At 36.6% G+C, this 21,834-nt stretch overlaps 5 protein-coding genes across 7 annotated transcripts; 2 read left to right on the forward strand and 3 right to left on the reverse strand.

Moving 5' to 3' along the window:
• Positions 1-45: 45 nt before the first annotated feature.
• c23h8orf33 (chromosome 23 C8orf33 homolog) lies at positions 46-4,708 on the reverse strand. 3 transcript variants are annotated; one of them, XM_067377378.1, is made up of 6 exons: positions 4,516-4,708; positions 4,085-4,151; positions 3,711-3,925; positions 1,937-2,027; positions 1,429-1,575; positions 46-452 (listed from the first exon to the last, which is right to left on the reverse strand). In XM_067377378.1, the coding sequence occupies exons 2-6, from the start codon at positions 4,107-4,109 to the stop codon at positions 229-231; spliced, it is 702 nt and encodes a 233-aa protein (XP_067233479.1). In that variant the 5' UTR covers positions 4,110-4,151; positions 4,516-4,708; the 3' UTR covers positions 46-228. The 3 variants fall into 3 exon arrangements, with proteins under 3 accessions (XP_067233479.1, XP_067233476.1, XP_067233477.1); XM_067377375.1 differs by having other exon boundaries at positions 4,085-4,186; positions 4,516-4,707; XM_067377376.1 differs by lacking the exon at positions 4,516-4,708 and adding an exon at positions 4,267-4,295.
• A 32-nt stretch (positions 4,709-4,740) lies between these two features.
• h3f3d (H3 histone, family 3D) lies at positions 4,741-7,161 on the forward strand. The gene is made up of 4 exons (XM_067377379.1): positions 4,741-4,876; positions 5,844-5,990; positions 6,485-6,638; positions 6,957-7,161. Exons 2-4 carry the CDS (start codon positions 5,863-5,865, stop codon positions 7,083-7,085), a joined length of 411 nt encoding a protein of 136 aa, XP_067233480.1. The 5' UTR covers positions 4,741-4,876; positions 5,844-5,862; the 3' UTR covers positions 7,086-7,161.
• A 1,235-nt stretch (positions 7,162-8,396) lies between these two features.
• uqcc4 (ubiquinol-cytochrome c reductase complex assembly factor 4) lies at positions 8,397-9,457 on the reverse strand. The gene is made up of 2 exons (XM_067378566.1): positions 9,326-9,457; positions 8,397-9,036 (listed from the first exon to the last, which is right to left on the reverse strand). The coding sequence occupies exons 1-2, from the start codon at positions 9,403-9,405 to the stop codon at positions 8,691-8,693; spliced, it is 426 nt and encodes a 141-aa protein (XP_067234667.1). The 5' UTR covers positions 9,406-9,457; the 3' UTR covers positions 8,397-8,690.
• A 272-nt stretch (positions 9,458-9,729) lies between these two features.
• Positions 9,730-21,355, forward strand: LOC137013561 (uncharacterized protein C7orf50 homolog). The gene is made up of 9 exons (XM_067377402.1): positions 9,730-9,804; positions 11,177-11,339; positions 11,493-11,621; positions 11,741-11,812; positions 14,608-14,724; positions 14,970-15,071; positions 20,394-20,614; positions 20,715-20,796; positions 21,006-21,355. The coding sequence occupies exons 2-9, from the start codon at positions 11,190-11,192 to the stop codon at positions 21,192-21,194; spliced, it is 1,062 nt and encodes a 353-aa protein (XP_067233503.1). The 5' UTR covers positions 9,730-9,804; positions 11,177-11,189; the 3' UTR covers positions 21,195-21,355.
• On the reverse strand, positions 15,570-20,373 carry LOC137013560 (G-protein coupled estrogen receptor 1-like). Its single transcript, XM_067377401.1, has one exon. The coding sequence runs from the start codon at positions 16,945-16,947 to the stop codon at positions 15,793-15,795; it is 1,155 nt and encodes a 384-aa protein (XP_067233502.1). The 5' UTR covers positions 16,948-20,373; the 3' UTR covers positions 15,570-15,792.
• Positions 21,356-21,834: the final 479 nt, after the last annotated feature.

The following is a 21,834-nucleotide window of genomic DNA, read 5'->3' on the forward strand; positions in this document are numbered from 1 at the left end:
TATAATATATATAAAAAAATAAAAAAGTAAGCAAAGCTTTGGTTGTATTCACTTTAATTGCATTTTTTTCTATGACAGGAACAAAATTTGAAATATGATCATCAATATTGTATTCTTAATGAAATGCATAAAGAATTTTACAGCAAAATTATGCAATAGAAGTACATAATACTTGACCACATGTCTACTTAAGGCACAGATCCTGCTGGTTGATGTTAATGTGTACAGTCACAAATTGAAGTTGAAGCAAAACTCTTCATGTGTTTTAGTGAAAACAAAAGGTTTTGTGTCGTCATCAGTCTGTGTGTGTTCATTTGTCTCCCGGGGCCCTTGCAGAGTGTGTGTCTCTTGAGATTTATCGGTTTTGTCTGTGGGTGGTGTGTTCCTCTCAGCTCGACGGTGGAACACTGGTTTGCACTCAGAGACAGTGGTGACCCGGGCAGAGGTCATTGCTATGGAGACAGAGACGGCAATTTTATTTCATACTGTCAGAATATAAGGCGTCAGGGGTTTTGAGGGGGCCACAAGGGAGTGCAAGGGGTCAGTGAATAAGTTTAGGGAAAGAAACAGTGGAAAAAGTGGAAAATTTAATAAAAAATAAATAAATAAATAAATAAAAATTAATTTAAAAATACATTTAAAATAAATGAAAAATGATTAAAATAAATAAAAAATGCCATTCCATCTGCTATGGCTATGTTCATGTGAGAGCCAGGTTTAAAATAAATATTTTCCATTTTATATATATATATATATATATAAATATATATATATAAAGGAAAATATTTATTATATATATATATATAAGTTGGGTCTTTATACATGAAAATATATGGGTCCTGTACACAAAAATATAGAGTGCAACAGTGCCCGCCCCCTTTTTTAGTGGAAATATTTTCTTACTCATTTTCCCCATAGAGTTATAAGTCATGAAACATGCCAATCAGCTTTGATTTCAAGCAATATATTTTAAGTTTATTGCAAAATATGCATATACATACAGTATATACAAAGTATTTTGAGAGTGTAGTGAGTTTGACTCAATTACATTATTCGCAGTGCTTCATGGGAGTGGGCGGAGCTAAAGATTATAGCTATTGTTGATTGGTGTAATTTTCTGTACAGCATCATGGGTAATGTCGTTTTGCACCAGGAATTCCACTGTTAAACACGATTATTTTTAAATAAAAGGCTGAAATAATGCAAGCTAATGGCTTCAGTAGAAGCAAATATCATCGATTAACAACCTTGTAGCTCAAAGTAGGTCTGTCTTTAAAGGTATATTATTATTATTATATCCTTAAGGAGAAAATGAATGGAGTTTTTACTTCCGGAACCCGACTGCTGCACACTATTTTGGGCTCCATTTGTGGCATGTAAAAGATTGAAAACCCCTGTTGTAAATCACACAAAAAAAAGATGCCTTACTTGATTGTATGAGTTTGAACTGTCTGGCTTTTTCCTCTTCCATCTTCTTCCTGTAGTCTCCTGAGACCGCTCGCATTACCTGCCTCTTCTTCACCAAGGGAGCTTTGGAGCTGCGTAAAGTCTTTAGAGCACTTCTTGCTTCTTCCCCTAAACATAGACGTATAGCCATGTCAAAATTTCCGCACGATTTTACCTTGTAAAAAGCGTTCACATCCTCGTAGACGTGTAAGATGGGAATTTTCTGAGAGCTCCTACTTCTACCATGTGACCGCTGTACCACCTGACTGCTGCAGATTCATTTAGATGTTGATAGTGGTGCCATAGGAATGTATAATTCCCAGTCTGAGGACGCGAACATCTCAGAGTAGAACATCACATGTTGTCATGTCGATATTACAGTAATTACAGCAAGGCGTAAATGCAGCACAAGTATAGAGAGAAGTCCAGTTTGTCCAGAGTTTGTGTAAACTATATATACAGATTGTAATTGTTGTGTTGTCACACTCACTTTGTTTGCTGGATGATTTTTGAGTTCTCAGGCCCAGCTCGAGCTGTTCAATGCACCAGTCCAGCTCTCGGTTCAGCTGCTCATCAGGAGTCTAACACACACGGTTGTTGAGTCAACTCATTTATTTGTCTTTGCCACAACTTATACATGCAAACACAATGATTAATAATGTATATATGAAGTATATGTAATAGGGGTGTAACGGTACACGTATTTTTACCGAACCGTTTCGGTACAGGGCCTTCGGTGCAGTTCACGTGTGTACCGAAGCATTGCAACATAGCCTAACCACCAATAATCGCAATAAGATCTGTGTTTTGTTACTTTCAATAAGAGTGTCATCCTACCAATTCGGTCCACAAAATCATGAAATTCAAACAGAAAATGTCATTTTGACCCTCTTTGATGTGGCATGACAGATCACTGTACATGCGCCTTAGTTCAACCGGCAGCGCGATCATCTCTTCCTCTTTAATACTAGTTACAGAATAAACATGAATGAACATCTGAAGGTATGTTGAAAGATACAGTACAACTTACTGAAACGGTCATATCTCTTGTAATCTCTCAATCAGTGTTTCAATGATGGAAAGACATCAATGAAAGCTTGTTGTAAACAGTATGTCATGTAGCATTTACCTCAGAAAAGCCATTCAGTGTCCAAAGTTTGTTAGTTCGCTAGAGAAATGAACTCTTTTGATTAATATATGCACTGTATTAGCCAATATATTCACTTCACCTTTTAGTGATGTCTTTATTATTTAAAGGGTTAGTTCACCCAAAACTCACCCTCATGCCGTTCCACACCCGTGAGACCTTCGTTCATCTTTGAAACACAAATTAAGATATTTTTGTTGAAATCCTAATATTTTTGGTGCACCAAAAAAACAAAATAATGACTTATATAGTGATGGCCGATTTCAAAACACTGCTTCATGAAGCTTCGAAGCGTTATGAATCAGTGTATCGAATCATGATTCGGATCGCATGTTAAACTGCCAAACTGCTGAAATCACGTGACTTTGGTGATCCGAACCACTGATTCGACACAAAAGATTCATAACGCTCCGAAGCTTCCTGAAGCAGTGTTTTGAAATCAGCCATCACTATATAAGTCGTTTTTTGGCGTACCAAAAATATTCTCTCCAATTTATAATATTAATATTGAACCACTGTACTCACATGAACTGATTTAAATATGTTTTTAGTAGCTTTATGGATCTTGAGAGAGGAAATGTCGTTGCTGGCTATGCAGGCCTCACGGAGCCATCGGATTTCAACAAAAATATCTTAATTTGTGTTCTGAAAATGAACGAAGGTCATGAAAATGACAGCCACTGTGTAGAAACAATTATATTTCAACAACGAATTGGAGTAAAAACATTTAGAAGTTAATGCAAACACTGCCTTATATGCAGCTTACATGTTTGCATACAATTTTATTAGAGCGTTGATTATTTTATCTAAAAATAAAAAGCAATTGAATTTAGGCTAATAGTTTGGGCTCAGTTGTTAACCTTTAATATTATAGTAGCATAATGTTCAAGTAAGGGCTCCATACATAGTTTATAGCATTAGCAAAGATCATTTTATTATCTTTAAGAAACTTTGTTGTAATTTAATATATTTAAAGACAAAAAAACAATTTGTTCACCAATTTAAAAGCAATTTAATGTTTAGTTTTCTCCCCACCTGCTGTACCGAAAACCGTACCGAACCGTGACTATACAGTCCTTGTGTACATGCTCAATTGTAAAAGTATTCATGTGCTTACTAATTCTGTGGTCTCTTGTTTGGATGTTTCCTCAGCTGTGCTTTTAATCCCTTTCTGCTGAGTGTCTTTCTTCTTCTTCTTCTTCTTGATGTTTTTAGCATTGGTGGGAGCCTCAGAGTTTTGGGCAGCTGTTTTGGGGTGCAGAACTGTGTCAGTTTCTGCCTCTTCACTCTGACCATCCGTGCTTTTCTCATTTCCCAGCATTCTGGGAGTTCCTGGAAAGCATCAACAAATTGAGAGCATTCATCTGGATGTTACTAATCCATAATTAAATTAAATATAAAAAGTCTGCAAAATTATTATATTATAAGTATATTATTACGCGTAACGTTATATTCCCTACAATCCTAGAATGGTGTGTAGGGAAATCTTACCTGCTCCAGTTGATTCCTCTGTCATACCTGGAGTTTTAATCTTCTGAAAACCAAATACGCGCGTAGTCTGTACAAAAACGATCACATGTCAAGTGTGCAGCACTTAAGAAAAAAACAAAAATCAAACAGAAATGTGAGAGTCAGTTATGTGTATGATTTTTATATGTACAAATTTTAACTACTCATGTGTGAACATCCTATATCTCTGTGCACCGATCAAAGGGTTCCGCCGATAACAAATATGCCACACTAAAGGTTCCTACTGCAGCTTATTATAATTTACCCTCCGTAAGCAATGATAAAACACAAAGAATGCACTAAAAAAAGTTGTATTTTGTTTCTTCATTGTTTTCAGTGCAACGATTGTTGCAATAATGTAGTATAAATAATATTTTGTATTAGCTACTATTAAAAGGAACCGTTGTTCTTACACGACGGTTATGTAATCGACACCAAACAGATTCAGGACCGTTCAGGACTTGAAATGGAAAGATTTTTAACACCGATGTTTCACAAAGATTGCTAATAAAACAGTCATGAAGCCAGTTAACCGTTTAAACAAAGTGATTCAACGGTAGAAACCGAGCGGCTTTAACAATTACATCAAAACCGCGCTATAACTATTATAAATACTAAAGAAGGGTAAAGTATGCCCCCCCTCGCTTCTCCAGCCAATGACATGCGAGATGGGCGGGGCTTAACGCGCGCACTGTATAAATGTAGGGCCGCTCGCTTTGCGCGTGACCGACGTTCCTTGTTTTGGGTTTGGCGGATTAACCGAAACAGAAAATCGTAAGTATCTTTAACGGTTGGTTTTAAACTAACAAATACTCATTATATCGTGTATTTAACACAAAAATATCGTATTTATAAAACATTTTAGAGCAGGCCATTTTTCAGTCTGTTCTCGGTGTTTGAATTCGCAAACGGCGGGTTTTTTAGATCCTTTTTGTCGCGGTAGCAACAAGCTAAGCTAACGAGCGTGAGTTCATATTTACTTTATCTCAGAAGTTCTTTCGCTATTTTGAAACGTTAACTACTTGTTTTTAGTACGTAATCTGCCAATACGCGACGTTTTTTTCTTTATACACTTTCATATGGAGTTATTGAACTGACGGTGTAGACAAAGAAAAGGCTGTAATTGGTGTTCTTGGGCGCCATGTTACACATAAAGGCAGAAACGTGTCTGTGTCTCATCCTGAGATGGTGGACTTCACTACTGCATGAATCAGAGCTTTCTAAATCTCATTTTGCCGGTTGTTTATCATCCATTTTGCAATAATTGAAGCGGACATGGCGTATTTGTAGTACTAGTTGCTGAATGGTTGAGTGAAACCGACTAACGTTACCGTTAAAGGTTTTCGCCTTCAGGCTCTGTGTGTGTGTGTTGAATGGGACTCTATGTGTGTGTGTGACCCAGTGTCCCACTGCGAGTAGTTCAGCTGATTGTTTCCCCACAACTACACTTGTTTCTACTTGCTTATTTATCCAAGTAACTCCGAATGTAACTCATTAAAACCGTACGTTTATAGAATTACACTTTCAAGTACACGTTTATTTTTGATCACCTAAAATGGCGCCAGCAAGTTGTACATTAGTAACCAGGATATTACTAATTCGCCTTTTCAAAACATTAAATGTGTAACTGCGTGACTTTATTATGGGCGGGACTGAAACTGGAGTTTTGTTGTTGATTACGTCATGGCATGCGGAATTCCCCGCGGCTGATGTGTTATTATCTGCTCTTGTCTCTGTTTAGACTGCTTCATTAGAGTGCCATGGCACGTACCAAACAGACTGCACGTAAATCCACTGGTGGTAAAGCCCCCAGGAAGCAGCTGGCCACCAAGGCGGCCAGGAAGAGTGCGCCGTCTACAGGTGGAGTCAAGAAGCCCCACAGATACCGGTGAGAAACACACACGCTGTGTATATATGCTTGTATGTATGTGTGTATATATAACGTGTGCATTAGAGTATATGCATGTACAGTTAATTTTGTATTTTACTTTTTTAAATTTACTTTTTACTATAGGTATACATCCATGCATGTATATACACATGCATACATTGTTGTTTGTTTGCATGTATACATGTGAACGCATATAATTTTTTACATGCATGAGACAATTTTGATTATATATAAATAAAATGCATGCAAATGAGCTTTTTATATATATACCATATTTATTAATATATACACATACATATCACATATGCATTTTATTTATATATTATATATAAAACTTGTATGTGCATGTATTTGCATGCATTTTATTTTTTTTAATTTTAAAATATGTTAGTAAATATCTTAAAATTGTGTAACATTTAGTACTTTTGCATTTTGTCCGAATAGCAACTAAATGCATTGTTCTGCTTTTTTTTTTTTTTTTTTTTTTCCAGTCCAGGAACTGTGGCTCTTCGTGAGATCCGTCGGTACCAGAAGTCCACAGAGTTGCTGATCCGCAAACTTCCGTTCCAGCGTCTGGTTCGTGAGATTGCTCAGGATTTCAAGACCGACTTGCGTTTCCAGAGTGCTGCCATTGGTGCCTTGCAGGTGTGTTTGCTAGTTGTGGATTTTGTATAGCTCTACCTAAACCCCCCCCCCCCCCCCCCCCCATTGTCCACAAAATTTCATGGCCCCCTCCACTCACTGTTTCTACCCAAAATATTTTAGAGCTTGGCATAACAAATTTATATTTGTTGTACTTAGAAATATTTAGATTTTTAGTAGTTTTAGCTCATGTTAATGCTTGTTTTGTCTTTTAAATAGTCATTTTGATGCCCCCTAGTGGTCTCTGGCCTCCAGAACCATGGTTTCAGTCATGATTTATTTTTTTGGTCTCCCCTAATGATTTTTCTCTCTGAATTGTAGGAGGCAAGCGAAGCATATCTGGTGGGTCTGTTTGAGGACACCAACTTGTGCGCCATCCACGCCAAACGTGTCACCATCATGCCCAAAGACATCCAGTTGGCCCGTCGAATCCGTGGAGAGCGTGCTTAAACTTTACCATTTACTCAACTTTTTTTTTTTTTTTTTGTGTGTGAAGGAATATATGAGGGAGGGGTTTGTTGTGTGGGGGGGTTGGGAGGGTGGGGCATTGGGGTTCTTACACTCTTGACTATAAATGCCTGTGTAGTTTAAGTTTATTTTTTTGTATTTTTTGGTAGTTGCGGTAGGGGAGGGGGTATCTTGTGGTTTAAGCTGATAGTAGGGGGGGCAGCGTCAGAACATTCCGGGAGCTCCTCAGGGTTTTAAAGTTTGTATTTTAGACTTTCATATACCTCTGCCTAGTCTGCATGCTTCATGATGAATTAGAATGTGTCCATTTTATTTCTATCGTTATTATATTGGGTTTCTCTTCTATTGTGGCCATTTGGTTGTAAATAAACTTTCCACTACCTCAATCTTGTTGCTGCTCATTTTTTGCCTTCAGTTTGGTTTCACATGAAGTGTGTATTTATATATGATTGTGTATATGTATATATAATCATGACTACAACCAGCTTCTTCCTAGGTTTGTGACATCGCAAACCCTAAAATTGACAAAAACCCCACCCCCGAGAACACACAACAAAGGCGGTGAGGCCATGTTGGGCTGCTTTAGAGAAGAGGAAGAGTTGTAGAGTGTTGACATTCCATTTTACACCGGACTCACAAACAAGGATCAATTCAACACTGGATTTGCACAAAAGATGAACATGACGGCACATGCTAGTGGATGAGTTGAATCAACTCCACAGCAACTACATCAATTTATCCACTAACCGTTCAGAAACGTCTAAAAGTTGTAACTTCTTCCTGAGTCTCTCCATCAGTGTCGACTCCAGTTTGAACAATGTAAGGCTGAACACTGTTACTGACATTTTGTCTGCGTGAGATTCTCCAGCTTTGTTGTTGAGTTGTTAAAGCTCCACCCTCTTCTGGAAAGGGGGCGGGGAGCAGCAGCTCATTTGCATTTAAAGGGACACACACAAAAGTGTGTTTTTGCTCAAACCCAAATAGAGGCAAATTTGACAAGCTGTAATGATCTGTGGGGTATTTTGAGCTGAAACTTCAGACACATACTGGAGACACCAGAGACTTATATTACATCTTGTGAAAATGGCATAATAGGTTCCCTTTAAAATGCTCTAGGTCCTGAAAATGCTACATTGTTGGCCAAGTAAATAACAGCCCCTCATCATGACTATGTTGTCAATGTATTTTAAATAGGTTTAAAGTCATGTTTTAGTTAAAAATTTAAATTGAATGTCATATAAATTAAAAACCAATTGCTAAAATTAGTTTAAATACAGTTTATTATACAGATGTTCTCAATGTTAACTTTCAGTGTGTTCAATAATGGGTTTCCTGATATTATTTGTAAATCAGCAGTCGCAACAATTCAGAAGTTTCTCCATTATGCTTACAATTCTTAAATGTCACTGACTTTTCAATATAAACCTAACCACAGATGATAAAGTTCCCTACACCAGAGTGTCTGGACGGTCAGTTTGATATTTCAACAAATTTGATTTCCGACTCCGTTTGGAGAAAGCATTTTTACTTCTGAAGGCATCATTAATGATAAATATACATCACAAATGGAAAATGTCTCTTAAGCCACTATGATGGTTTGCTTTTGACTTCCTCCTGTTCTTCATCAGACAGCAGTCCTGGTAAATGTTCATACAGGTTTTTCTCCAGAGACTCATCCAACTCTGTCTCTTTCCTGAACGCGCACCAGAGGAGGAAGGCCACTCCAAAGAGGCTGATGGGTAGAACTTTCCACCAGGGACGCTCATAGTTGCTGCCCAGCGAACGGTCCACATTCCAGGTTCGGTGACTGGCTTTGCTGGTTGAGAACTTGATGGGCTTGGATACTGCTTTATCATCATCATCATCATCAGGAGGTTTTCTGGACTTTGCACAAAGCTGTGATGTTATAGACAGCATCCTTGTGGCACATGGTCTATAATAAACACACATTACATTTAAACATCTGCTTAAATATCATAAACAACATAACATTTTTGTAAAAAAAAAAATGATGTAACACTGAATGAAACTCTAGCCAAGGTCAGCTGACAATTTAAGAGATTAAAGAGTGTTTAACGAAATCTGTTCAAGAAATATATTTCAATGATCAACAAAAATGTCTCAATTAATTATTAAAGGTTTGTCACAAATTGGCTACTCAAACCCTATTGAGTTGAATGACGGTTACTTAATAATATATACAAGAATAAACATTCACTTGCCTTAAATTCACAGTCCTTCGGCTTGTAAAAACATTGTGACCTAAAGAAAGTCGCGATAAATGAAAGCAGACTTTTGACATCTTAAAGGCTTCTTCACTCTCAGGTCATGTAACGTGCGCTACTGTAAACTCTGCCCGGGAGGAAACTACAATTAACTGAAATGTAGTTCCGCTTTGATCTTTAGACGTTTTTAAGATAATAGTTTGTCTGATAACTTCAAGTATATTCTAGGTTTGTACATCGTAATATAAATATATAATCGTTAAAGTGTATTCTAAAAAAGTGTAAAGTGTATTCTAAGATTACGTGACAGAGAATTTAAGAACTACATAACCCAGAGTTCCGAGTATCAACCAATCAGAGATGCAGATTTTGCATAGCCGCAGTAACGTCATCAAACGTGGTCTAGATTCCGTTTTCATGGCGCTGCCCGTTCACACGTGAATCTGAGAAAGCACTGGAATATTTTTGTTTGGCTTGTGAGTAAACTTAACACGCAATTATTATTTACTCGATCAACTTGTAAATTGGTTTATGTATGTTGGCTGATTTAAAGTGCATTGTATACATTTATATTTGAATGAGTTAAAAACCGCATCTAAGGCTGCATTTATTTGAACATACAGTAAAAATGTGAAATATTATTACAATTTAAAATACTTTAAATAAATTTAAAATGTAATTAATTCCTGTGATTTTCAGCATCATTACTCCAGTCTTCAGTGTCACATGATCCTTCAGAAATCATTCTAATATGATGATTTGATGTTCAAGAAACATTTATTATTATTATCAATGTTGGAAACAGTTGTGCTGCTTCATATTTTTGTGGAAACTGTGATACTTTTTTTTCAGGATTATTTGATGAATAGTAAGTTCAAATGAACAGCATTTATGTTAAATAGAAAGCTTTTGTAACATTATTTAAAGGATTAGTTCACTTTCAAATTAAAATTTCCTGATAATTTACTCACCCCATGTCATCCAACATGTCCATGTCCTTCTTTCTTCAGTCGAAAAGAAATTAAGTTTTTTGATGAAAACATTCCAGGATTTTTCTCCTTACAGTCGACTTCAATGGCCTCCAAATGGTTGAAGGTCAAAATTACACTTTCAATGCAGCTTCAAAGCGTTCTACACGATCCCAGATGAGAAAAAAGGGTCTTTTCTAGAGAAACCATCGGCCATTTTCTAAAAAAATCTTTCTTTTTTTTTTTTAGATATTTAGATTCTCAGATTCTACTCTATTAGAATTGCGGCAGTGTAGACGCTGCTAAGTGTATTACTGCCCTCCACAGGTCAAAGTTTGAACTAATTGTTATATACTTGCACTAGCATATTGTCTGTGACAATTTAATTCAAACTTTGACCTGTGGAGGGCAGTAATACACTTAGCAGTGTCTACACTGCCGGAATTCAAATAGAGAAGAAGAAGAGAGCTAGTTCAAGATGAGCATTTATGGTTAAAACGTATAAAATTAAAAAAAAAAATAAAATAGAAAATGACCAATGGTTTCTCTAGATAAGACCCTTATTCCTCATCTGGGATCGTGTAGAACACTATGAAGCTGCACTGAAACTGTAATTTTGACCTTCAACCGTTTGGAGTCCATTGAACTCCACTATATGGAGAAAAATCCTGGAATGTTTTCATCAAAAACCTTAATTTCTTTTCGACTGAAGAAAGAAAGACATGAACATCTTGGATGACATGGGGGTGAGTAAATTATCAGGAAATTTTCATTTGAAAGTGAACTAATCCTTTAAGTCACTTTTGCTCAATTTATACACTTTTGTACAGCAGTATGTATTGTAATCAAATCCAAACTAATGCTATTCTATTCCACTCAGATCTTTTGCCACAATGAAGAGTCAAGCTCTTGTACCTCAATCTGATTCTCTCAAGAAAAAGAAAGTCAAACACAATGTAGTTGAAATCACATGTGTACAAGATGAGAGAAAAGAGGAGATGAATGGCAAGAAGAAAAAGAAGAAGAGCGAGGCTGATGATGAGGTGTGTGGTAATAATAGTACTTTATGATTTGGCTGATGTCAGATAATAATATATAGATCCCCATATCAAATGATCTTGAGCTTTCAGCAGAGACCAGAAGATGAATTGTGTTTCATAATGTGTATAAGTTTGATTTGTGTTTGTAATTCTCAGGTGTGTGAACATACAGAAAACATATCAGAGGAGAATACACAGATGATTCAGTCTGCTGACACAAACACCCATGAGGAAAACACTGAGATACACAAACATAAGAAGAAGAAGAAGAAAAGGAAAGCTGAGGTAGCTGACGATTATTTTTCTCATAAATATATGATTGTTTAAATTAATGTAAGAAGTTTACTCTGCATTTAATATTTTACACTCATGCCAATATTTATTTGTTTTTTTGGAAATTAAAGGAGCTTGAAACAAGTACACACTTAAATGGAGATCAAGAAGAGAATACACACAAGAAGAAAAAGAAGTCTGAAGTGAGTGAAAGTATTTTCTTTTTTAAAGTACTGCATATGAATATACACGGTTTATCTGCAAGACAAAATGTAGAAACTAAAATCCATCTATTTGAGGTAAAATCACCATATAGTTTGTGTATATTAGAGCTGCATATTCTGAATAAATTGAGAATCACGATTTAGTTTTTGTTTAAAATAGAGATCACGATTTTGAAAAGACAACTATACAAAATATAATGTAGTTTACTAGAGGTTCTGACAAAATGTGAATTGCTGGAATCTATTTAAAACATATTTAGTTAGAATGTTTTTTTAAATCGGTGAGTGAATGATTCAATGACTCACTCATAAAGACCACTTGTTTCAGTGATGAAACAGTGTTGTGAATGATTCAATGACTCACTCATAAAGACCACTTGTTTCAGTGGTGAAACAGTGTTGTGAATGATTCATTGACTCATAAAGACCACTTGTTTCAGTGATGAAACAGTGTTGTGAATGATTCAATGACTCACTCATAAAGACTACTTGTTTCAGTGAAGAAACAGTGTTGTGAATGATTCATTGACTCATAAAGACTACTTGTTTCAGTGAAGAAACAGTGTTGTGAATGATTCATTGACTCATAAAGACCACTTGTTTCAGTGACGAAACAGTGTTGTGAATGATTCAATGACTCATTCATAAAGACCACTTGTTTCAGTGAAGAAACAGTGTTGTGGATGATTCAATGACTCACTCATAAAGACCACTTATTTCAGTGAAGAAACAGTGTTGTGAGTGATTCATTGACTCATAAAGACTACTTGTTTCAGTGATGAAACGGTGTTGTGAATGATTCAATGACTCATTCATAAAGACCACTTATTTCAGTGAAGAAACAGTGTTGTGAATGATTCAATGACTCACTCATAAAGACTACTTGTTTCAGTGATGAAACGGTGTTGTGAATGATTCAATGACTCACTCATAAAGACCACTTATTTCAGTGAAGAAACAGTGTTGTGAATGATTCATTGACTCATAAAGACCACTTGTTTCAGTGATGAAACAGTGTTGTGGATGATTCAATGACTCACTCATAAAGACCACTTGTTTCAGTGAAGAAACAGTGTTGTGAATGATTCATTGACTCATAAAGACCACTTGTTTCAGTGATGAAACAGTGTTGTGGATGATTCAATGACTCACTCATAAAGACCACTTATTTCAGTGAAGAAACAGTGTTGTGAATGATTCATTGACTCATAAAGACTACTTGTTTCAGTGATGAAACAGTGTTGTGTATGATTCATTGACTCATAAAGACTACTTGTTTCAGTGATGAAACAGTGTTGTGAATGATTCATTGACTCATAAAGACTACTTGTTTCAGTGGTGAAACAGTGTTGTGAATGATTCAATGACTCACTCATAAAGACCACTTATTTCAGTGAAGAAACAGTGTTGTGAATGATTCATTGACTCATAAAGACCACTTGTTTCAGTGATGAAACAGTGTTGTGGATGATTCAATGACTCACTCATAAAGACCACTTATTTCAGTGAAGAAACAGTGTTGTGAATGATTCATTGACTTATAAAGACTACTTGTTTCAGTGATGAAACAGTGTTGTGAATGATTCATTGACTCATAAAGACTACTTGTTTCAGTGAAGAAACAGTGTTGTGAATGATTCATTGACTCATAAAGACTACTTGTTTCAGTGGTGAAACAGTGTTGTGAATGATTCATTGACTCATAAAGACTACTTGTTTCAGTGGTGAAACAGTGTTGTGAATGATTCATTGACTCATAAAGACTACTTGTTTCAGTGAAGAAACAGTGTTGTGAATGATTCATTGACTCATAAAGACTACTTGTTTCAGTGGTGAAACAGTGTTGTGAATGATTCAATGACTCACTCGTAAAGACCACTTATTTCAGTGAAGAAACAGTGTTGTGTATGATTCATTGACTCATAAAGACTACTTGTTTCAGTGATGAAACAGTGTTGTGAATGATTCATTGACTCATAAAGACTACTTGTTTCAGTGGTGAAACAGTGTTGTGAATGATTCAATGACTCACTCGTAAAGACCACTTATTTCAGTGAAGAAACAGTGTTGTGAATGATTCAATGACTCACTCATAAAGACTACTTGTTTCAGTGATGAATAGGTGTTGTGAATGATTCAGTGAGTCACTCATAAAGACCACTTGTTTCAGTGAAGAAACAGTGTTGTGAATGATTCAATGACTCACTCATAAAGACCATTTATTTCAGTGAAGAAACAGTGTTGTGAATGATTCAATGACTCACTCATAAAGACCATTTATTTCAGTGAAGAAACAGTGTTGTGAATGATTCAATGACTCATAAAGACTACTTGTTTCAGTGATGAAACAGTGTTGTGAATGATTCAATGACTCATAAAGACTACTTGTTTCAGTGATGAAACAGTGTTGTGAATGATTCAATGACTCATTCATAAAGACAACTTGTTTCAGTGAAGAAACAGTGTTTTGAATGATTCAATGACTCACTCATAAAGACTTGTGATGAAACAGTGTTTTTTGAACAAATCTCCTGAATGATTCAGTGACAAATTTATATATATTTTAAGTCTCTTGTTGAAATTGTTACAATCTTTGTGTGTAGCGTCATGTTTTCAAAAGGTGATTTGCTTTATTTTCATCGCTACCGTAGACATCAGTGTTTATATACAAGCTATAAACTTGTCAAAGGTTTAATAGACATGCATATATATATATATATATATATATATATATATATATATATATATAAATGATCTGTCTTGTGTGTTTTCAGGTATGTGTTCCTGTAGAAAATACTACAGAGGAACCGCAGGATACTGAACAGCTGGAGGACATGCACAAGCAGGATGATCACACAAAGAAGAAGAAGAAGAAGAAAAGAAAACACAAGGTGATGAGAAATACTCTGCTTTTTTATTTTATGTTTGTCAAAGTTTTGGAATGATGGTCAATGCTGTCAAGAGAGTTGATGCTGAATCCTTGTGCTGTAAAATGCATGAATCTCTTTATTATAACAGAACACATAAACATTTTCTAGTCCACTGTAATTAATTTGGATTGCTGTTAGAGAGCTTATATATTAGATATGATTTTATTTGAATGCTGTGAATATATATTTTAATTTTGAATTTGCAGGATTCTGAAGCTGCTGTTCCTGAATCAGATCCAGTGACGCCACAGGAAGAAGAAACAAACACACATGCTGCTAAAGAGAGAGCAGAGAAAAGTACAGCTGAGGTGAGTACAGTTTAAAGTAGTTATTTATGAAATGATCCTCAACTCCCACAGTATTGTGTACTGTATTATTATTATTATTATTACCATATGGGGTAACATTTGTCTCATGAACTATGAGCAATATGTTTTTAGTGTTGGTTAACCTTCGCAAATATTACTTAATAAAAATACAGTTCATTGTCTGATCATGGTTAACAGATACAATGTTTCATTTTAAAAATGTGTCATTAAATGTAGACATTACCATTAATGACAATTTAAAAAAAAACAGTTTTTAAAAGAAGTCTCTTCTGCTCACCAAGGCAATTATTTGATCAAAATACAGTAAAAACTGTAATATTGCAAAATATTTTAATTTTATTAAAATGTAATTTATTCCTCTGATCAAAGTTGAATTTTCAGTCTTCAGTGTCACATGATCCTTCAAATATTATTGTAATATGCTGCTCAAGAAACATTTCTGATTATTTTATTAATATTGAAAAGTTTGTGCTGCTTCATTTTTTTTGTGGAAACCATACATTTTTTTAGGATTATTTGATGTAAAGAAAGATCAAAAGATTAGCATTTATTTGAAATAGAAATCTTTTTGTTTTTACTGTCATATTTGGTCAATTTTTAGGCATTCTTGCCTAATATATTATTTTTTATTATTTAAAAAGATTTTACAAAGACTTTTTACAATGAACACTTGTCCTGTGTCATTACAACATGACTATGTTTATCCCACTCTGTCACACACACACTCTCGACCCTCCTCGCCGCTCCTGAGGTCACACTCTTCCTCCTCCTCATTCTCATGCGAGCAGGAATGGTGCACGTTTGTGCAAGCGACGCACGGACAGGGTGGGGTCGCGCTTGCGTTCTGCATGCATGTATGCAGGCAGTGCACGTGGTGCGCAACAAACACTTGCAGTTTCTGTCTGAAGGTGTTTCCCAGCAGGCTGTAGACGAGCGGGTTCAGGCAGCTGTTGGCGCAGGCCGCCAAGGTCACCACGTGTCCCGTCAGTGGGTAGCGCTGCCACAACGTGTGGTTTCCGCGTCGCCGTGAGGCCTCTGTGTCGCCTCTCAAGAGATGCACACTGATGAAGACGTTCTCCGGAAGCCAGCACACAAAAAACACACTCACGGCCGCAATTATCATGCGCAAGGCTTTGGTTCGCTGCAGCCTTTCGGAGCGCAGCAGCACGCGTGCGATCAGGGTGTAGCAGACGCCCATCACGCAAAAAGGCAGGGCGAATCCTAGCGTCACCTCCAGCCATTGCACCTCGGCCACACCCGCAAAACAGAAGCCACGCCCCCAGCCGTGATACGCGTGCGCAGTAGCGAATGGAATCAGTGTGCACAGGGTGGCCGCCGCCCAAATGGTCGCGCAAGCCCTATAGGCGACGCGCGAACGCTGTTGGACGGAAATGTTTTTAGGTAGCGCACGCGTGCTGAGGCCGGTCAGCGCAAGGCAGCGGTCCAGACTCATCCAGGTGAGCGAAAACACGCTGCTGTACATGTTGACCTGCAGGAAGATGGCCATGCAGGAGCACAGCACTGCGTCGTCGTAGTAGTGCGCGCTCAGATTGAACACCTCGATTAGCGAGTCCAGCACCAGCACCAGGTCGGCCAGAGCCAAATTAGTGAAGTATAGATCAGGGGTGCTCATCCGCTGACGAGGGTCGAAGTTCACCAGCAGTATCAGGATGTTACCCACAAGGCCGAGCGGGAAGAGCAGGATGGTGTAGATGCAGGAGAGGAGAAGATTTATGGCGTAGGTGTCCAGGAAGGTGGAGTTCGATTCGTTGACCGAGGGCAGGGACTGATTTGGATGGATGGTGGGGTCAAAAGTCATGGGATCTTCCATCATCTTCCCCTCTATCACTTCCATTGTCACATAGTGAGGAAATATACCGGAGTTTTCTGCATTTTTTTTTTTTTTCTCCTTTTCAAGTACTAAAATGCACAAAGACACATGCAAATTGATGTTAAACTACTAATCTTGATGCATGTTCCAAAATTTGTGTATTTAAAGAGATAGTTCACATGTTCCATGATTTATTCACCCTCAAGCCATCCTAGGTGTATATGACTATCTTCTTTCAGACGAACACAGAGTTATATTAAAAAAATATCCTGGCTCTTCCAAGCTTGATTATGGTAGTGAAGGGGGGTTGAGATTTTGAAGCCCAAAAAAGTGCATCCATCCATCATAAAAATGGCTCCAGCGGGTTGATAAAGGCCTTCTGAAGCGAAGCAATGTGTTTTTGTAAGAAAAATATCCATATTTAAAACTTTATAATCTATAATTGGCTTCCTGTAATGGCCGTACGTGAGTCTAGTTCAGGTGGAAGAGTGACCCCTGACCCAACTCATGACGTAGTATAGTGATGTCAAAAGTGCTGACTTTGATACCAAGTTTATGAATTCATTGAACAGCGCTCAAAGCTTCATTTTTTTTTAATTTAATTTTTTAAAAGCTTTCATTTTTTTAAATTTCAGTACAGATTTAGTACCGAAGTCGGTACTTTTGACAACACTAACATGTATTTATGAACACGGAAGCTCAGAGGATAGAGCAAAACTAAACACAGGTTACAAATTAGAAGTCTAAAACAAGAATTTTTAAAGAGAAATATCAGAGGATTTTGATAGGAGAGCTTGAGTTTGAGTTTGTTGCCGCCCAGCCCTATTTGTTTGAACCGCGAGAGATATCTAAGCTTACGCTACTCCTACATCCTACGGGCCCTATTCTAACGATCTAAGCACATGGTCTAATGCGCACAGCGCAAGTGCACTTAGGGCGTGTCCGTATCCACTTTTGCTAGTTAAACCGGGAAAAATGGTCGGTACACCCGGCGCGTGGTCTAGAAGGGCTGTCCCCATTCTCTTAATGAGTGATGGGTGTGTTTTGGGCGTAACGTGCAATAAACCAAAAAGAGTCTCATTTCCCATTCCCTTTAAAAGCCAATTGCACTTGCGCCATGGCGGATTCGCTATTTAGATGGCAGAATTTGAAAGCGGAAAAACTGAACACTTCTCTAGTGAGGAAACGGATTGGACCATCTACGGGATTCCACCAAAGCGTTTTTATCTTTATGCACACATTAATAATCTTTTTACATTGTAATCCTTTTATTTCTAGTATTTGGTATGTTGGTGTGCTGCTGCGCTTCCCTCTGTGTGTGTAATAAGCAGCGCATGCGTGCCTATAGGTGCATATTACTAACGCGCCCTAAAAAAATATTGCAACATTGACTTAGGTTTCAGTTGGTCAATGGCGCGATCTATTTCAGTTCCCTCAAAATAGCAACACACCAACAATGCACCTGAACACACCTCGTTTTCAGACAAGCATGCCCATGTGCGAACAGAAGGGTGCAAATGCATTTGCTATTTAAACAACGTGGCACAGGACATGAAAATGATAACTGTGTTGGGCCGAAACGAGCAAAAAACACTTGCGTTGAGCCTGCCAGTGATTATGGTTTATAAAGTTTTAGATATGGATATTTTTCTTACAAAAACCCAGCGCTTTGCTTCAGATGGTCTTTATTAACCCCATGGAGAAGTATAGATTACTTTTATGATGGATGGATGTGCTTTTTTGGGCTTTAAAATCACTCCCATTATAAAGCTTGGAAGAGCCAGGATATTTTCTCCGATTTTGTTTGTCTGAAAGAAGATACACCTAGGATGGCTTGAGAGTGAGTAAATCATGGGATAAGTTTAATTTCTGGTTGAACTTTCCCTTTACGTTGCAGTCACATTTACCGTTGCTCGGCGAGTTGACAGTGAACGATACTTCCACAGAATTTATTAATAATTTGTTAATGTTAATTTCTACATTTACCAATGAATTTTTAAACAAAAAATTGTAATAAAAGTATTAGTTGCAGTCACGGTAAACGTTCCTTGGCGAAATCCAGTTATTCCAATAGGAATATGCTCGATTGGGAGTTTCGCATGAGGGCGAAAAATTTTCCCATGCAGATTTCGCACATTTTCAAGTTGGTCACTTGAATTTTTAGTGCTGACCAACAAAAAGCTGCTTGGTTTGAAACTTGATCGCTTTATACATCGCTACACTATTTACACTAAACAATGGATTTGCCTGCAGAATTTCACTAATGTGAATTATGCAGATTTTGTTTATTTTCACTAGTAATCAGCTGATCGTTTGAAATGAAACTGTCAAAATAATGATCTTACCGTGTGTATTGTATTATTGTCTTTTATCCATGTTTATTAAGCTGTCCTTCTGGTTTGTTCTTGTATGCATGTATATATCCTTTAAGGTCATGAAGAAATAAATGTAGAAGTCTAACATTTGTTTTTATTAGTTTCTTTCTCTGTTCTTCTCCCGAAGGAGCAGACGTCTCTCCTGCTGAATTCTTGCTGTCTCATGTACAAATACGTAAATACAGGAGGGCCAGGTTATGCCAAACAGACATGTACAATGGCCGCCTTTGTTTACCCCAAACAATATGGTAGATAAATGCTCGATTAGCTCCCCTGAAGATATAGAGCTGCATAGTGAAGGAGAACTTGTGTATTTGTGTGTGATGATGGGCAAATTCTTCAAGTGTTGTTACCCCAAACCAGAAAAATTTATTATTATCATTATTATTTTTTTTATATATATATATATATTTATTACTGTGTTGGTTATTTTTGTTTTCCAATTATTTTGTACAAGATTTTGTACAAGATTAAAATAATGTTTAGTGACACTTTCAAACTTTGAAAAAATAAATAAATAAAAATTTAACCAAAACAACACACTAAAATAAAATAAGTAAAAGTGATAAAATTACTAAACTAAAATCAAAATAAATTATAGCTAAATAGAATTTTTTTTTTTAAAAGCTAGTAAAAAATGACAAAAGCACTTAACAAAATTACTAAAAATGAAACTAAAATTAAAATGAAACTGAAAATATTAAAAAATACTATAATAGTGTATAAATAATAATAAAATAATACTGGTGCTTCTGTCTTAAACATGACTATTATCTGCTTTATGAATAAATGTTTTGTAAATGGTATTTGAATATGATAATCATTTCCAAATTGTTTTTCAATTTAAGCATGAAAAATGGATTTCTGATGAAATTAAGCAGTTCTATAAACCTAAATGCATTTTTGTTTGTTCTTTATCATGATTAAATTAAAAATGTTGGGGTCGGTAAGATATATTTTTAAAGAAATTAAAACTTACATTCAGCGATGACACATTATATTGATCAAAAGTGTCAGTAAAGACATTTATAATGTTAAGAAATAGTGTTCTATTAATCAATGAATCCCGAACAACACGTGATTTTTCTGTCTCAGAGTTCTGGAGATGTGTGTGAACCGTCTGGAGTGGAGGATGGAAAAGGCTCCGATGGAGAGGAAGAACTGAGTCCTGAGGAGAAACGAGTGCTGGAGAGGAAGGTGAAGAAGATTCTGAAAAAGGAGGAGAAGAAGAAGCTGAAGGAAGAAGGCAAATACACAAAACCGGAGAAGAGCAAGTCAAGCGTTAAAGAGAAGCAGGCGCTGGAGTACCTCACATGGTAGGACACAAACATCACTATTTTCATACATGTAAATGTTTCCTTATTCTACCAGAGATTGTTAAACATGGTTTTAACTGATTTATTTTATGTTTGTTAGCTGGTCTGAGAAACGAGAAGAGTGGAAGTTTAATAAAAACAGTCAAACCTGGTTACTGCATCACATGTTTGACAGCGTGAAGGTATAAGAAACATCACAATCATCTCTACCGCTTTCCACTTTACACATTTTTACATTAATAAAACTAATATCTTTTGTGTTTTAAAGGGATTGTATTATTTTTTTGTGTATGTGGCAAAAAAATTTCCTTTTTTACACTGTCAGTTTGAAACCCCTCTCTCTCTCTAGACTTTTGTTTATTTGCTTCATCTGCATTTCTCTCTATCTCAGGTGTCTGACGATCATTTTGAGGTGTTGTTATCGTATCTTGATGGTCTACGTGGAACGGCACGAGACTCAACACTACAGAAAGCTGAAGCGATTGTGCGTTGGGAAGGACAAGGAGAAGAGGCAGATGCAGATGCAGCAGATGCTGAAAAGAGGAAACTGAGAGCCAAGCAGGTCGTCCAGATGCTGTGATGGACCCGATCATTAAACAAAATATCAAAATTAACTGTTTTCTGTGTATGAATCTGTCATTTATACATGTTCACCCATTCAAATGAGCAGACTTAAAGGATTAGTTCACTTTCAAATTAAAATTTCCTGAAAATTTACTCATGTCATCCAAGATGTTCATGTCTCTTTCTTCAGTCGAAAAGAAATTAAAGTTTTTGATGAAAACATTCCAGGATTATTCTCCATATAGTGGACTTCAATGGACTCCAAGCGGTTGAAGGTCAAAATTACAGTTTCAGTGCAGCTTCAAAGTGTTCTACACGATCCCAGATGAGGAATAAGAGTCTTATCTAGAGAAATCATCGCTCATTTTCTAAAAAAATTTGAATTGTATAAGTTTTAACCATAAATGCTCATCTTGAACTAGCTCTCTTCTTCTTCTCTATTTGAATTCCGGCAGTGTAGACTTTACTAAGTGCATTACTGCCCTCCACAGGTCAAAGTTTGAACTAAATTGTCACAGACAATATGCTAGTGCAAGTATATAACAATTAGTTCAAACTTTGACCTGTGGAGGGCAGTAATACACTTAGCAGTGTCTACACTGCCGCAATTCTAATAGAGAAGAAGAAGAGAGCTAGTCCAAGATGAGCATTTATGG

Source organism: Chanodichthys erythropterus, chromosome 23 (assembly GCF_024489055.1).
Source record: "Chanodichthys erythropterus isolate Z2021 chromosome 23, ASM2448905v1, whole genome shotgun sequence".
Classification (NCBI taxonomy): Eukaryota; Metazoa; Chordata; class Actinopteri; order Cypriniformes; family Xenocyprididae; genus Chanodichthys; species Chanodichthys erythropterus.